This window comes from Oculina patagonica, chromosome 4, assembly GCF_052425735.1.
Source record: "Oculina patagonica isolate OP01 chromosome 4, crgOcupat, whole genome shotgun sequence".
NCBI lineage: Eukaryota > Metazoa > Cnidaria > Anthozoa > Scleractinia > Oculinidae > Oculina > Oculina patagonica.
The window spans coordinates 220,386-235,822 of NC_135761.1; the positions used below are offsets into that span (position 1 = coordinate 220,386).

General features: G+C 36.2%; 1 protein-coding gene across 1 annotated transcript; it reads right to left on the minus strand.

The window, feature by feature from the left end:
• Positions 1 to 311: 311 nt before the first annotated feature.
• On the minus strand, positions 312 to 14,686 carry LOC144648984 (dnaJ homolog subfamily A member 2-like). Its single transcript, XM_078508434.1, has 12 exons — positions 14,586 to 14,686; positions 14,428 to 14,487; positions 14,240 to 14,342; positions 13,946 to 14,005; positions 6,813 to 6,870; positions 5,723 to 5,803; positions 5,339 to 5,472; positions 4,113 to 4,189; positions 3,852 to 3,917; positions 3,084 to 3,282; positions 2,456 to 2,583; positions 312 to 1,455 (listed from the first exon to the last, which is right to left on the minus strand). Exons 1-12 carry the CDS (start codon positions 14,652 to 14,654, stop codon positions 1,279 to 1,281), a joined length of 1,212 nt encoding a protein of 403 aa, XP_078364560.1. The 5' UTR covers positions 14,655 to 14,686; the 3' UTR covers positions 312 to 1,278.
• Between the last annotated feature and the right edge of the window lie 751 nt (positions 14,687 to 15,437).

The following is a 15,437-nucleotide window of genomic DNA, read 5'->3' on the forward strand; positions in this document are numbered from 1 at the left end:
TAAGATTTAAGCCTCAAAAAGTCAAATATAAGTTGTCTTTGACCACTTTGGATGTTGCAATGGAAACTTTTAGTTACGTCACGGTGACTTAAAAAACCTGAACAAAGTTGTACTAAAAGTTTAACCTCAACATTATAGTGTAGCTGTAATAGAATGCCAAAGATGGGAATATATAAACCATTACGGAAAACTATTTGGAAGTTGCAATACATGCAAAGCTTGACAAACTTGCAAACAAAATTTGACGTTAAAACCAAGTTAGGCCTTGCCTGACTGTCACGCAAGGCCTCCCATTTCAAATGCCACAGAAAATGTTTAAACATGAAACTTTATTATCCACAAGAATCACTTTGCTAGTAGCTGCTGCTACTGGCAACACATAAACTTAAAAGCGTTTTCATTTAATATCTACTCTCTTACACGGTTAAAAAAATCCACAGCAAAAAGAAAACTGTTTGGTGCCTTTTTATTGCACCATTCTCCCTTTAGTTATTGTACATCTTGACAGCAATTCATATAACTTGAGGTAATTTTGAATCAGTTTGTGTATATCAGCAATACATACTTAAAAGTTTTGTTATTGCTAACTGAAAGCTCATTTCTTAATTTGATGAAAAATGCTGGGTAACATACGTATCTTTATGTTAACTGATTCAAAATTAGCACAATCTAAATGCTATTATTGTAATTAAAAATACTGCAATCATTTTATGTATGTACATGCATGTACTGCGGCGTTCATTTACTGTTGTCAAAAAGGAAGAATGGTGTGAAACAACTTAAAGCACTGAAATACAAAGAGCAGAAATAACACTTCTCAGTCATCTCTGCTTAAAAGCATAGATATGTTACATAATTTAATAAATGTTCCAAGAGGTAGGAGAAATAATTATTTTGTTAAGAAAGTAATGCAGGCTATGAACAAGAAATCTATAGCCAACATTACTTGACACATAAGCATGAAGCAATGGTATCAACTGAGCATATCATACTGTATGTGCCTATCAATGGCCACTTGACCCATTTGATGGGGCACACTCTGTACATTCTCTTTTAACCAAAGTAAAACTGAAAAACCTGAAAATTTGTTATCAGAGTTCAGTTAAATGGTGTGGACAACATCATAAAAGTCTCTCTTATCAGTCAGAAAAAATTAATTATCCTGTACAAGACTTGAGAACACTTGTATAACTTGCCTCTAACCCACCCAAATAGCTCAGAGGAACAAGTTAAAAATGAATGCCACAAAACAAAATGGCTTCTAAAAGAGTTTTTTGTTCACTGATGAGCACACTGAACACGAGGTCCATGTCCTGCCTCGTCATCGCTGCCATCCTCGTATGCTTCCCTTCTCTTTTGGTGATATCTTGGGTCAAGTTCCATAAGGTCCACCTCCTCTGCATCGTCAGCTGGTGAAGGCTGCTTAGGCCGACTTGGAAGTAATGACTCAAGTAACTGCAACATTAAAAGACAAGATTTGTAAAGCGCTTTACATTAGTCAGAACTGGCCAGTCAGACGGGTACATTTAAAAAAACAGAATTCCGTTGTTAGACGATTTGTCCTGTTAAATCGGTCAAGCATAAATATTATGCACTGTTGTGGTGGATTTGTGGAAAAGTCTCTTGGTATTTATATTGGGGTGCTAGGGAATGGGATATAGATTTTTTAGGGGGATGGTTTGGTGGTGGGTCCACCTTGTAGGGGACTTGGTGTTCTTTTGTGAACTCACCTGCCGTAGGGTGAATTTGTAAAATAAAATAAATAAAATAAAAGGGCCATTTTGGCTTGTCTGTGTTATCCATCTCCATCTTTGGCTTGTTTAACTTTGGTACGCAACACACACCTTGTCCTTAACTAGTAGTAATTGGAAATTAGGGGAGTGCGTTCGGCAGGGAGGGGTGATGGAGGAGGGGGACTGTAAGTGAAAGCTGGAGGTAATGAGGTGCAAGGAGTGGCAGGTACGATATTAGTTTTAATATTCTCTTGATATTTGAGGTCTGTTTGTGAAGTGCATTGTGCAAACTACAATCAAAAGACCATACAGAAACTGAACGACATTGCTAAAGCTGTTGAAACCTTACAAAGATTACCGGTACTCTCGACTATGGAATAGTTCATTGTTCTATTTATACTTTTGGTGCTAATTACCTTTGACATGTTGTTACGCACAATAAAATTGTTGACAGCTTAGTGGTATCGGCTTAATTTGAATCGTTTTTGCATGCACTGTCTTTGCGGCTCAATGTCATTGTTTAAGTTGCTGTGACGCAATTAATTGCCACAGACACATAGAATGATTTTGCTTGCACATTCACAGGACAACCACGGGACCACAGGCCACAACAAGATAAGGATGCGTTCAGCAGCATCCTTAATAATACTTGTTACCCTGCTCAACCTTATCCAATAACTGTTAGTTGTTACATTTAATTGTCTGTAGACCAAAATACTCACCGATATTTTGTCACAGGGGATGAAATTATTGGGTGGAAATTCAATTTCAAATTTGATATAGAGGTTTCCCTTGTCATAGGGTCTTCTGTAGCCTGGCATGCCTTCTCCAACCACTCCTCTTATACACCCTGGTCAAAAATAAATAATGATTTGTATTAGAAACAAGAACACACAAAGCAGTTTGTCAAACTCATTACCACTGTGACTGTAATGTCTGCATGTTTTACACAGAATAACACTTTGTCCATCAATAAATCCTGATCCCAAGACTTGCATTTTTAATATAACAAACCATTCATGTTTTTGGTTCTAAAGCGGCGTTTACACGACAAACTATTGGCCAACTCGTGTTGGCAAACTCGAGTTGGTGTGTGTGAACGACACAACAACGGCAAACAAGTTAGCCAACTGTTGGCGACAAAATATAATTTGTCTCTATTCTTACCAACAGTTTGACAACTTGTTTGCCAACTGTTGTTGTGCCATTCACACACACCAACTTGAGTTTGCCGAAATGAGTTAGTTTGTTGTATGAAGGCCGCTTTACACTACTTTCTTTCACCATCCTATTACACAGTGTACAAAATTTACAGATTCTCTGTACCATGTTGGGATTTAAAGCTCTCACCTGGTTCTATGACCTGCCCAGCTGGATATTTTACAATTAAATCTCTCTTATCAAGTTGTTTGATCACCATATGGAAGCCACATAGTGCTTCTGCTAGATGAATTTTCTTCGTCATGAACAAATCATCACCCTGACGGGTAAACAAATCATGATCTTTCTGCTGTAGGACCAGGATAACATCACCGGGTTCCACACCAGGCTTCAAGAAAGAAAGCAACACAGGAATCAGGATTAGTATTACCCAGGTGAGTATTGATCTTTTTATGCAAACTTGTACAAATTGTACATTATTTTTTTGGTGAATTTCTTGCAGTCACTTGCCACTAAGGTGACTACGGTCAAAATCAAGTTTGTATTCCTGTTTTAAATAATATAACAGAGCTACTATATATTGAGTGCAGATCTGAAATTTCTCTCATTTAAGTGCACAAACACTATGCCTAGGAAGTAGAGTTGTCTTACACCACTAATAACAAATAGCAAATAATTATCTTAATTTACTCTTTCAGAAGTTTCAGAAGTGATCAAGTAATACCCAGACCTCAACAGAAGGTTTGAATCTTATCAGACACACAAGTTGGACTTTATTAATAATTACCAGCATCATGCAGGAGTTGTTATTATCATTCAGGTTTGCAGATTGCAGACTTGCATGCTGGAATTTCATTGAAGAGCTTGCATGTATAGTGTGTACTGCCCTTTTTTCAGAATACAGCCTTTTAACAACTCTAAACAACTTTCTGAGTTTTTAAGAGTCCTTCCTCTTACCTCCTGGTCTCCCTCCCCTCTAAAAGTTATCTTCTGACCATCATTCATTCCCTTGTCTACATGAACCTGCAGAGAAAAAATTACAAGTAATATTAAACAAAGCTGTAAATGCCCGGCTGGTTGCTGCCTGTTTCAATGTTAGAAATCAGAGGAGCATTTAACTCCTTTCTAGCTAACAAGATTGAGACTTTCATCTGATGTAGTCCTTTATGCCATGAAATATTTTTTTCTACAATGCATGTACAGTCTGTTACACTTCACCTCTAATATCTTGCTTTCTTTGACAACTTTTTTCCCCTGGCATTTTTTACATCTGTCTTTAGGATTGAGTACCTCACCTGAAAAATCACAAACAAAAGAATTTTTATGTTGTGAAAACTAAAATGTGTTACAGTAATACAGTGGAATCCAGATAATTTTTTCAAACCTCCAAGAAAAATGAAAATTGGTAAGAAAAATCAGGTAGATTAAGAAACTGGAGGTAAGAGGTAAAATTACAGTGGTCAACTGGGGAAGGGAAACAACTTTTTGTTTGAGTTTTTGGGAGGTTTAAAAAATCAAGGACTCAAGAAATCAGGATTCCATGGTACTTAATTATTGGTACAGTTGAACCCCGTTATTTCGAACCGTCAGGGGAAACAAAAAATAGTTCGAAATAGCGGGAGTCGGAATAACCGATAGTAAATGACTGAAGGGCAAATCCAAGGGAAACGGGTTTTAGTTCGAATTAACGGGGAATTCGAAATAACCGAGTTCGAATTAGCGACGTTCAACTGTATTTACAACTGCGACTTTTCCCAGGATGCACTGCATCGTACCTGGTTACCATCTGGAAACATTGACAACCCCCTTTCTCTCTGGAATTTTCTGGGCCTTTGACCCCCATCCACCCCTCTAGAAATTTCCAATTTCTCCATCGTGGGGGTATTGATATTTTCTGGAACCACACAATCAGCAGGAAGGCAGTATGAAGTTTTTATCAAACACGTTTCACTCAGATACAAGGGATCTGTTCTTTGGAACATTGTTAAATACCACAATCAACAGAAGAGTTTTTCAAGTTTTTAGAGCTAAGAAAGCATGTTGTAAATTGAGCATATTTTAAAGATTTTAATTTTAATGCCCTGTCGGCTTCAACAACCCGCCACAGACACAGTGATTTTATATATAATTAGTTTTTAGTTAGTTTATTGTAATCATCTAGTATAGTAACAGTTCTAGTTAGAAATTAATTAAATAATTAATTTTACTGTAAATATAAGAATTGTAATTTTAGTTATTTTAATTGTAATTTTAATCTTAGCATAGTTAAATTTAAATACACGACCCCACAAACTTTTAGCTTTTATTATTATCATGTTAAAATAAAGTTTTATCTATCTATCTCTACATTTGTCTGACTACTTCTATCAACCCATGGTTCGTTATCACTACATATCCTTGAGCACTGAGCGAGCAGCAAAATAATTACATCAAGATTTCCTTACCTTCGCCACTGCATTCATTGCAAGAAGACTGCATTTGTTGCACCATTCCAGGACCAATCGGACGAATGGTTACCTTGATGCCACGACCCCTACACGCTTGACATGTACGAACAGCTCCAGCTTTACCACCGGCCCTGCAAAAAATGCATGACTGTTATTTCCATTTCACACAGAACCATGAAACAAAGACTTGTCAAATCATTGGATATTTTCAAAAAATGGTTAAAAATTAGCATATTAACCCTTTTAGGTAGTTTATTTTTCTGATCATCAGAAATCTTTCACACACTTTAATAAATTAAGGCTCATTAACAATCTCCTGTTTCTTTATTTATTTCGAGGTTTGCTTGACACTAACTCACATCAACTGTTATTTCTACTTACCCTTTACATACTGCACAGATCACATTCTTACTGAGTTGCAATTTGGTTGATTTTCCATTGTAAAGATCTTCTAATGTTACTCTGCAAAAAATTAATAACAATTGTAATAAATATTGCTTACCGGTAATAAAACTGACACTAGGACATCAATTGTTTGTGAAGTGGAAGAATTATACATTTTTAGAAACCTACATGCTGTACAAGTTTGAAAATTCAAGGCCCAATAAACTGAAATAAGGTCCAAAAAGTCATTTCCTGGAGTAGCATTACCAGTCTACATGTAACATTTAACAGATTGTTGACTAAATAAAGCTTCAGTTGCTGTCATCAAGATGTTTGTGTTATGGCCAAAACAGAACCTTTGGCCTGGACATTGTAGCCAAGTGTACAAAACACATGTAACCAAGAGCCTGCTGAATACCTTATTGTTACTTATTTACATGATCACTTAATTTCGCAAAAATGGAACGGGCATATTTCGCCCCAGGAGGGGGTACTCCGGATTTAAAGGAACGGGGATGATAGAAGGATTTTTTTGGGTTTGAAACTTTCGATTCCGGGATTTTTTGGGGTAGGAAAATTTGGCAAGTATTTTTTTAATTAAAGTAGGGATTTTTTTGGGTATTTAAAATGATCTTAAGATTTGCAGTAGTGCTTTGGCTGTATAGTTCTGCAAATAAACAGAAAAAAGTACAAACAAACGTGCTTTGCTGTCAATTTCTTGGGGGTTATTTTTTGGTTAAAGGATTTTTTTGGGGGTTTTGGTGGAAGCCCTAAGGATTTTTTTGGGTCTTGATTTTTGCCCCCATTTGATCATCACCGTCACTTAACATCCCGGGTACCCACCCTCCCCCCCCCCCCCTCCTGGGTATTTCGCGGGACTTAATTTTTGCGATTTGGCCAAAATGCGTAATTAACATAAAAATACAATAGAAGACTTTTAAAATTAATAATTTTTCCCTGGTCTTTAATTTCGCAATTTTTTGAAAATCGCGAAAATTAAGTCCGGTGAAAATTAGTAACAATAAGGTTGAATCAGATACACAGCACACATGCAAAATGACATCAATCACATAGAAATGACTATTACTTTAAAGGGTGAAACAGATCTTCTCCTCGCCTCCTTCTTTGTCTGAATCCTCCACCACCTGGGAAATAAAATTATGATTAGTCACTGCAGGGAAAAATTACATTCTTATAAACATTCATTATTCCTGCAAATTAATTTACTCCAATAGCAACCAAACGGTTGCAGCTGATGAGCTCAAAATTGGCAAGTTTAAATACAAGATAAGATACTGCATTCATAATTTTTGCGTGCCACTTAAGACCATGATGCATTACCATGGCAACACAGCTAATTATAAATCAACCAAAAAGATTGAATTCTTCATGAATTTTTTTGTTGTTTCTGTACAACAGACATGGAGAAATTGTGACATTTTAACATTGGAAGTTATAAAGATTTAACAGAGGGAATTTTTATTTTTCACTATTTTATGTTTTCACATATTTCCCTGTAATTTTTTAAAATTCCTTTGTAAAATTCCAGATTTTTTACGTCATAAATGATCAAGCAAATAGACGTGCAATTCTTAAATTTTTACTGATCCTGTAAATACGTGTGTCGATATTGTTATAGTTTCCATGCACATGAGCACCATAGTTTTTTTACTGTTAGTTTCTTTGTTAGGTGTCCCCTATTGGCAAAGGGTTTTCCCTCTGCTAAATACTTTTAGACACGTTGATAAAGTTTGTTCATTCATCAGGGCTCCAAAAAACTACTGTCCCATCATCTAGGACAAGTAGATTTTCATTTGTATCTGCCAAGGCAAGGGCAAGGGCTCAGGTAAGTCAACTCCTTATCAAATTGTACCAAAAGTAAACTGATTCAGTATGCAACTGCCCCTGGCAAGCAAAATGTGACAGCTGCTTGACCAAAGAGCGAGCTGGAATTTAAGTTTTTGGAATTCATGTTTTTCAATCATTTTTATTGTGTAAATCCCCAAAGCCTGTAAATGGTGTAACCAACTTGAAAATAGATCATTTCAGACACTGTGATGAACAACAACATCTCTCATTGTAGTTACTGCTAAATGATGACCACGTAAAACAAAGGATCAATTGACTAACTGATTGTAGTTTTTGTGTTTTGCTGCAGCCGCAATGGCTGCAAGCAAAACACATTGAGAGCTGAAGTTTGTGCCGTAAGGGCCGTAAGGTGTAAGTGCCGTAACAGAGGAGAAATCTGAACTACCGATGTCAATCAAATCCATGAACAAACAAAATCGAAACCAATGAACCGTAGCGCTGATCGCATTCGAAGTTACGGGCCAAAGTATTCGAACGCAAACCACGTTGGACACGTTGGAAAACAGAAAACCGATTTAAAAGTATATCGCATTGGGAAAGAAAACAAACTGTGGCGCGACCACTCCAGTTTTATGAGAAAATTATTCTGCAGTTTTCATCATTTACGAAAAGAGCGAAGACTTGGAACCTCGCCGAAGGTCATAAATATTTTCTCCAAAGGACCGGTTAGTGCACAGTTTGTAAACTTTTGCTTTGAAAATAAACTTACCCTCACCTTGTCTACACTGTCTACAGCATACTAGTACTGTATTAACTCTGAACTTCATATTTTAAAATAAAATGTATGAACGTGTAACTTGTCACGCAAAGACAGCTGGAAAGGAATATACCATGCTGGTAGGCTGCACCGCTAATTGTAGCTGTATTCGAGCTATATAAAAGACAGCTAGAAACGAATTAATACTAGTAACATCACAATGGGAAAGAAACTTATTCAGTGGTGCACACCGTCGAAAACAAAGAAATATTAAAGGAAGTTCTCATTCACCAGATTCACTGCATCAGATGCAACATTCGTCAGTTCGTGTTTAAATGCGTGGCGACCAGTTTGTTTACTAGTTATTAAAAAATAATACGGTCTTCGTTTAATAAACAGTTCATCCTTAAATTTCAGCTTTTCTACGACTGACAGGTAGGTACTATAGTATAAGCCCCGCTAAAATAGCTGGAAAGGGAAAGTTTTTTGAAAAATGAATTTTTGACTGCCAGACGCGCTGGCGCCACATGTTTATTTTGTGAAGATTAATTAAACGCCGTGAAAAATAGAATTTGATGTCCAGCGAGCCACTGCATCTTCGGCTACGCAGTCCTCAGTGAATCCTCCAACTTCACAAATTTCTAAAACTTTAAGAAAACGAACTTTCGCAGAATCAAAAATTGGTCCTTATCGATCTTCCGATCTTGTTGTGAAGACACTGAAATTCGACGAGTGTTCATGCGTGAAGGGATGACTGACGAATGATAATAATTATTTGTAAACTTTCGCTTTCAAAATGAACTTTGCGTTACGTTCAACGCCGTCTTTCTGTTGTTGTACGCCGGTGCGCGTGCGATTATTTATAATTTCTGAATTTTGCATATTTAACTCAGGGTGACACAACAAGTTTGTTAAGAGTTAGTTGTTCCAGTGTTTAATTTGGGTGAAAGTGGTTAAAGAACCACTGTCTTGTCACTAATAAATATATCACATTGAGTTCTTATAAGGTCAATAGATTCTGTCTTTTTCGTTGTTGTTAAAACGCTACCATTGTGACAATGATTCCAAATACAACTAACGGTAACCAGTGAGATAACGCCACTAAAAGAATCACATTGAGTTCATTGAGATTTTTTTATAATGTTAAGAGTTACTGTTTTTTATCAAAGAGACAATCATGTCAGACATTACGTTAACTTACTAGTAATTAAATTATGTTTGCTGTCTTTGATTTCAACATAACATTGATCAGTAAAATTATCAGGATTGAATTAACACAAAGTGACTACAATATAGTGCAATTATTAACCTGCACACAAGTGACAGACAATAAAAGACGTTGGATTTCAATCTCGACTCACTTGTCTTTCATCAACATGTTCCCTAAGACTTTGCTCTAGCAGCAAAACACATGGACCCATTGGGGCCCTATTTTTTACACAAGTTTTCAGGGCATGTGTTGTAAGCTAGAACTATTCATTTTTTTGGCATCAGAACTGTACTAATGTCTTATAATTAAATAATAATTACCGGTATGTTGGATCTTACTTCTTATGTGCCTTATTTGGTCCCTTAGGACCCGGCCCAACCAATCCATGAAACCGATAATCGATGATAATCGATACCAATCAATAATAATCGATGCCAATTAATCGATTGATATTGGAAATCAATGACCAATCGATGGCGGAAAATTTTGTGACTTTTAATTTCATTGATTTGTCTGGTTGCAAAAGATACGCGTTATGGCAGTTATAAATAATAATAATAATAATAATAATAATAATAATAATAGTAATAATAATTGCTGCGAAGCCTTAGCGTAGCAGCACACTATTTGTGACTATCCGCGTGGAGCCTGGGCGCTTTATATATGCGACACCCTCGATTTTCAACTTTTTCACTGGCGATGATTTTGAGTACATGTAGTACGAATGATCAGCAGCATGTAAAATGTGGAAGCTGCATTTGTTGTTTGCGACGTTCTTTTCGCCAAAGAGCAAGAAGTTAAATTTTAAAACGTTGCCGCTTGCGCTTCTGTTCATGCTGTAAATGCTTCCCAAGAAACCTCCCTTGAGCAAGATGGTCAAGTAAAGTGCTGGAGCAAGAAACGGTCTTTCAATCCCTTTTGCGCCAGCTCTGATGAATAATGAATTTACGAGGCCTTCTTATAATTCGCTTTCATAATTATTCATTAATAAGTTAATTTAAGGAAAAGTTTTACTTTCTGAGCCTTTAGCGAGAAATATGTATAGCAAAACCACTACAAAGATTATTTGCGAAGGCTCCATGAAAACGTTTCCATAATGACCGCGCGCTGGAATGGAACAAGCTTTGAGCTTTTTGACGTCATAAATTGGTGTTTCTGATGGCTTTGCAATCGAATTACCAGCATTGAACTCACTGAGAAAAATCATATCTTTCACATCTGAAAATGTGAACACCCGAAACATTCCTATGACCTTCCGTTCGTTCCTACTATTATTATTATTCTTATAACTTACTTCGCAGCACTTAACTTGCTATCAGCAACTCCTAGTAATAATAATAATCTAATAATTAAATTTGTATGTCCCATTACCCATTGGTTCAATGACATCGTACAGAAAATGGATTTTTAAAACAAATGCCTACTATATAAAATTGAAAACCAAATAATAATTATAATAATAATAAAGATATTTTAGCAGGGAGCCCACGTCACAAAAAGGTGGTTTTCAGTGGGGCCCTGCATAAAATAAATAACAAATATGATAAAAATGGTTAAAAAGTGAAAGTTAAAAATAGAAGATGTAAAAAGTTAAATTTTAAAAAATGAATATAAGAAATTAAAAAATTCATCAAATACTTCTAATGTCTTTTAAAAGTTACAGCAAGGCGCCCAAAAGTGTGACCACTTTTAATTTATTCACATTCTTTCGTGCAGATTTAATCCAATCAGAAGTCAACTGCAAGCTATCCACGGCTTTTGATTGGATTAAATCTGCCCGAAAGAATGTGAATAAATTAAAAGTGGTCACACTTTTGGGCGCCTTGCTGTAAGTTGTGGTGGAGGAATCATGATTTTCATTCGAGAAGGTATACCCTTTGTAGTCAAGTCCGATCTCACAAAGGACAATTTTGAATGCTTGTGGGTGGAAATGTAGAAGTCTGACATTATGCTGCAGCTACAGACCTGGCGACCAACATGTTGATGATTTTATTTCACATCTGGACGATGCTCTCAACAAAATAGATACGGATCACTCTGACTTTCTTTTAGCGGGCGACTTAAATGTTGATTATTCTGCTAAGAAACATCATTTACGCCATAAGCTAGAAGAATTTGCATCTATTCAAGGCCATTCACAGATCATTGATAAACCTACACGTGCTACCGAGAATTCTAGCACCACGATAGACTTGATTTTCATCAACAACTCACATAGGATCGTGCAGTCAGGTGTCCTGGATTCAAGCATCAGTGATCACAACGTTGTTTTCTGTACCATCAAAGGGGGTGTCAAAAAACTTCCACCAAAGGTGTTTGAGTATCGTTGTTTTAAAAACTATGACAAAGGAGCATTTTTGAAAGACCTAAATAACGTACCATTGTCTGCAATTGAAAGCACAAATGACGTTGATGATGCACTTTTCTTTTGGGAGAGTCTTTTAAGTGGCGTTGCCGACAATCATGCCTCGATGAAAACAAAACGAGTAAAAGGTAAACAGTCACCTTGGCAAACGAACAAGCTTTTAGAACTACGGCGTGATCGCGATTAACATAGAAGAAAGGCATGATTTTCCAACTCCAAGTACCACTGGCAATTGTACCGAAAGTTGAGGAATTTTACTAACCGAGAAGAGAAAAGGCTTAAATTGCACTATTACTGCCGTCTTATAGAGGACGCTAGAGGTGACAGTTCCAGGATGTGGAGAGCGATTAAAGAAACACTACCAAATAAAAACAACTAACCAACTATTATAATACAAAAATCTAAAATAGATGAAATGTAAAAGGAAACACAATAAAATGAATATCAACTTGAAAATGCTTGTTTAAAAAGCCACGTTTTCAGTTTGCTTGGTAGTAAGCTCCACACAGTTGGAGCCACCACCACAAATGAATGGCCTCAATGCAACTTAAAACAAGTGAGGAACATATAAAATTTATTGAGAAAAACAAAACATGAAATGAATACATGTACAACTACTATTTGGAATAGCTCTGGGACGCGGTAAGGGCATGACATATAATTAGATTCTACTTTCTTACTTTCTGTACTTTAGCCTTGGCAAAGTTGCTAAGGACTTTGGTATCTTGATAACATGAATGTAAAACAAACACGTGAAACCAGCATTCTAAGCAAACTACACCTTGTAATTATATGAAAAGATGCTAAAAAGGTTTAAGTTAAACATGTTTTAAACTTGTGTAAAACTAAGGCTTTGTATTTTTTAGAACTTGTGTTTTTTATTTATTGATCAACTCTTTATTCATGATAAAAAAATTTGACCTCAACTTAACAAAATTCACATGCTTAGTTTGAATGAAGGAAATATTACTAGAAAGCTTTGATTATTTTAACAATAAAACATTTTACATAATGCACAATTACACATGAAAGGGAAAATTAATACAGCAGTTGGTTTAAACAAAATACTTTGTCGCTAAAAAGTTAGGGAATTTTTTAACATGTTTTGTGAAAAGATGGTGAGCATTCACAGATGAACAAACCTGCTTTAAATATATGTTAAAGACAAAACAATAAATTACAAGGTATAAACAATTTTTTTTTAATCCACAACATATATGTAATTATAGCATGCTAAATTACTATAAGAAAGAACTAAATATAACATTTCACATAATTTGAATATTCCCTTGCTGTTCAAGCATAAGTCATGTAAAGTTTGACATTAGTTTCCTTGGTGACAAGATATTTGTAACGCTATGTAAAGAGTTCTATTTTCAGCGAAAAATTACACAGAAGGTCATCAATTTTCTACAGCTAGACAACATAATAAAAGTCTACATTTCATTACCAATAATGACTTGTACAACTATATCACGATACCACACAACTTAGCATGAAGAGGAAAAATAAAGGAAACTAGTAGTTGCACAACGAAATCATCGCATGCAAACATTTGAATCTAGTTTGTAAATGTACAAGTAGAATTTACATCTATTGCCAGGGATTTCTACCTCACGAAAGGGGTCGAAATTTCCCAATAACTGGGCATTACAGAAATTCCCCAAGCTAAACAAGATAAAAGGATTATTTTATGACGTATTGACCTAAAGGAGCCGCAAATGTGGATGGAATGTTCTTAATACATCACCGATTTTCAGAAGCTGGGCTGATATCAAAGTCTCGACACCAATATCTCCACAAAAGACGACTTACTGCCTCTTTCATGGGCTTTGGCAAGGCATGGCCACATTACAACCCAATAAATACGTTCCTCACTTAAGAATGTTACCAAATTGTTGCCAATTTGATATTTGCGACTTACCAGAGTCATGAAAAGACTAAATGATTTGTCAGTTTCTTTGCTTCTTAGCTTAATCCACTTCCGGTTAAGATTCGTTTTTTGGCATTTTCCTCCATTCTAAACATGCTTAGAACAGTAAATGTTCAGGCGCCAACACGATCAAAATATCGACTTACCGAACATTCCACCGCCAAAACCACCGAAAATATGCGACAAAAGATCGTCCATTCCTCCAGCTGAGGAGAAAAAGATAAGAGAAAAGGGTAAAAATATTAAGAGAACGGTAACAAGATGAAACAAACGAAACTGAAAATCTACTCAACGTATGGTTCCTTTCAGTCAAATATGGAAGACAACACGTCATATTTAAAGCGGAAAGCAAATTATGGACAATTTGTAATGTCTAAGCATAAAAATGTCGGTCCAAATGAAGTTAAAAGAAGGATTTAGACGGTATCAAAATGACTTACCCATACCAGCTCCTTCACGGAGTCCTTTCTCTCCATATTTGTCATAAAGTTCTCGTTTTTCGGGGTTCGAAAGCACCTCATAAGCAAAGCTTATTTCCTTAAACTGAAAGTAAAAGGAACAATTTAAGAACACAAGATGACTTAACAACTGGTTCTTAAAATGAATGACTGCAAAGCAAGTAACTCACTCTGTCGCCAGCGTCCGGGTTTTTGTCGGGATGATACTCTTTCGCGAGCTTCCTGTAAGCCTAACGATATTTGGCAATTTTCAAGCAGTTAAAATCACATTGGCCGACACAGAAACCTCAAAAGATTATTTTACACTTTAAAAAGCTATTTGATTTACCTTTTTTATCTCTACATCGTTCGAACTCGGCGAAACACCGAGAATTTCATAGAGCCGCGTGTCCGCCATATTGGGCAATAAAAGGCAACTGTTGTGTGACCGGCGACACTCTGATGACGTAATAGTACACGTGCTCGTACCCAGTCAGTCGCAGACGAAAATTTACATGATGTCTTGCCGGATAAATAAAGGAGGAAGTCACGAAACGAAAATATGCCCCAACAATAATCGAAACACAGAAATAGACACCAAAGACTTTTTATTTAAGTTTTAATACATCGTTGGACTGTTCCATTTGGTGATTTTTTATGTCTTTAATCTCAATTTTTATTCCGTGCTTACTGCACAGCTTTTAGCGCCATGTTGTCAATTCTGAATACATCATCGAAATCTCAATACTACTAAATGTCGGTTTGGCCGGAGAAAGCCCATTAAGTGAGGTGCATTTCGTGTCTCGCTATCAGTTTTCTCACGAACGCTCCGTAAAATACTACTTTTTTTAGTTCTGATACAATCTGTTCAATGCGTGACTTTGAACAACAGAACTGAAGACAAGCGAGTCTGTGGAAATGAAGTGCTTTGAAAATGAAGTGGATTTGTCAAAATATTTGCTTATAAAGTGCGAAAAAAGTTGAAATAAAAACCTGAAGCAAGCAGAGTAAATAATGACGATCCATTGTTAACTTTTTTTCTCTTAATGGTTGTGGCTTAGGGCAGCTGTGAATAATTCATAGACGAGAGGAGTTCTTGCTGCACGCAATGTGGATCATTTTACTTCCACTGATGGAAATGATTTGTCCGAGCTTGAGCTGTCAATTGTATTTTTTTCCTTTTTTTGACTTTAATGCAAAG

Excerpts from the sequence above, each read along its gene's own strand:
- LOC144648984 (XM_078508434.1), bottom strand. The coding sequence starts at position 14,654 with ATGGCGGACACGCGGCTCTATGAAATTCTCGGTGTTTCGCCGAGTTCG. Across the intron at positions 14,488-14,585 it reads ACGATGTAGAGATAAAAAAG|GCTTACAGGAAGCTCGCGAA; the intron begins GTAAATCAAATA and ends AAATATCGTTAG. Across the intron at positions 5,473-5,722 it reads ATCTGTGCAGTATGTAAAGG|GGCCGGTGGTAAAGCTGGAG; the intron begins GTAAGTAGAAAT and ends CATTTTTTGCAG.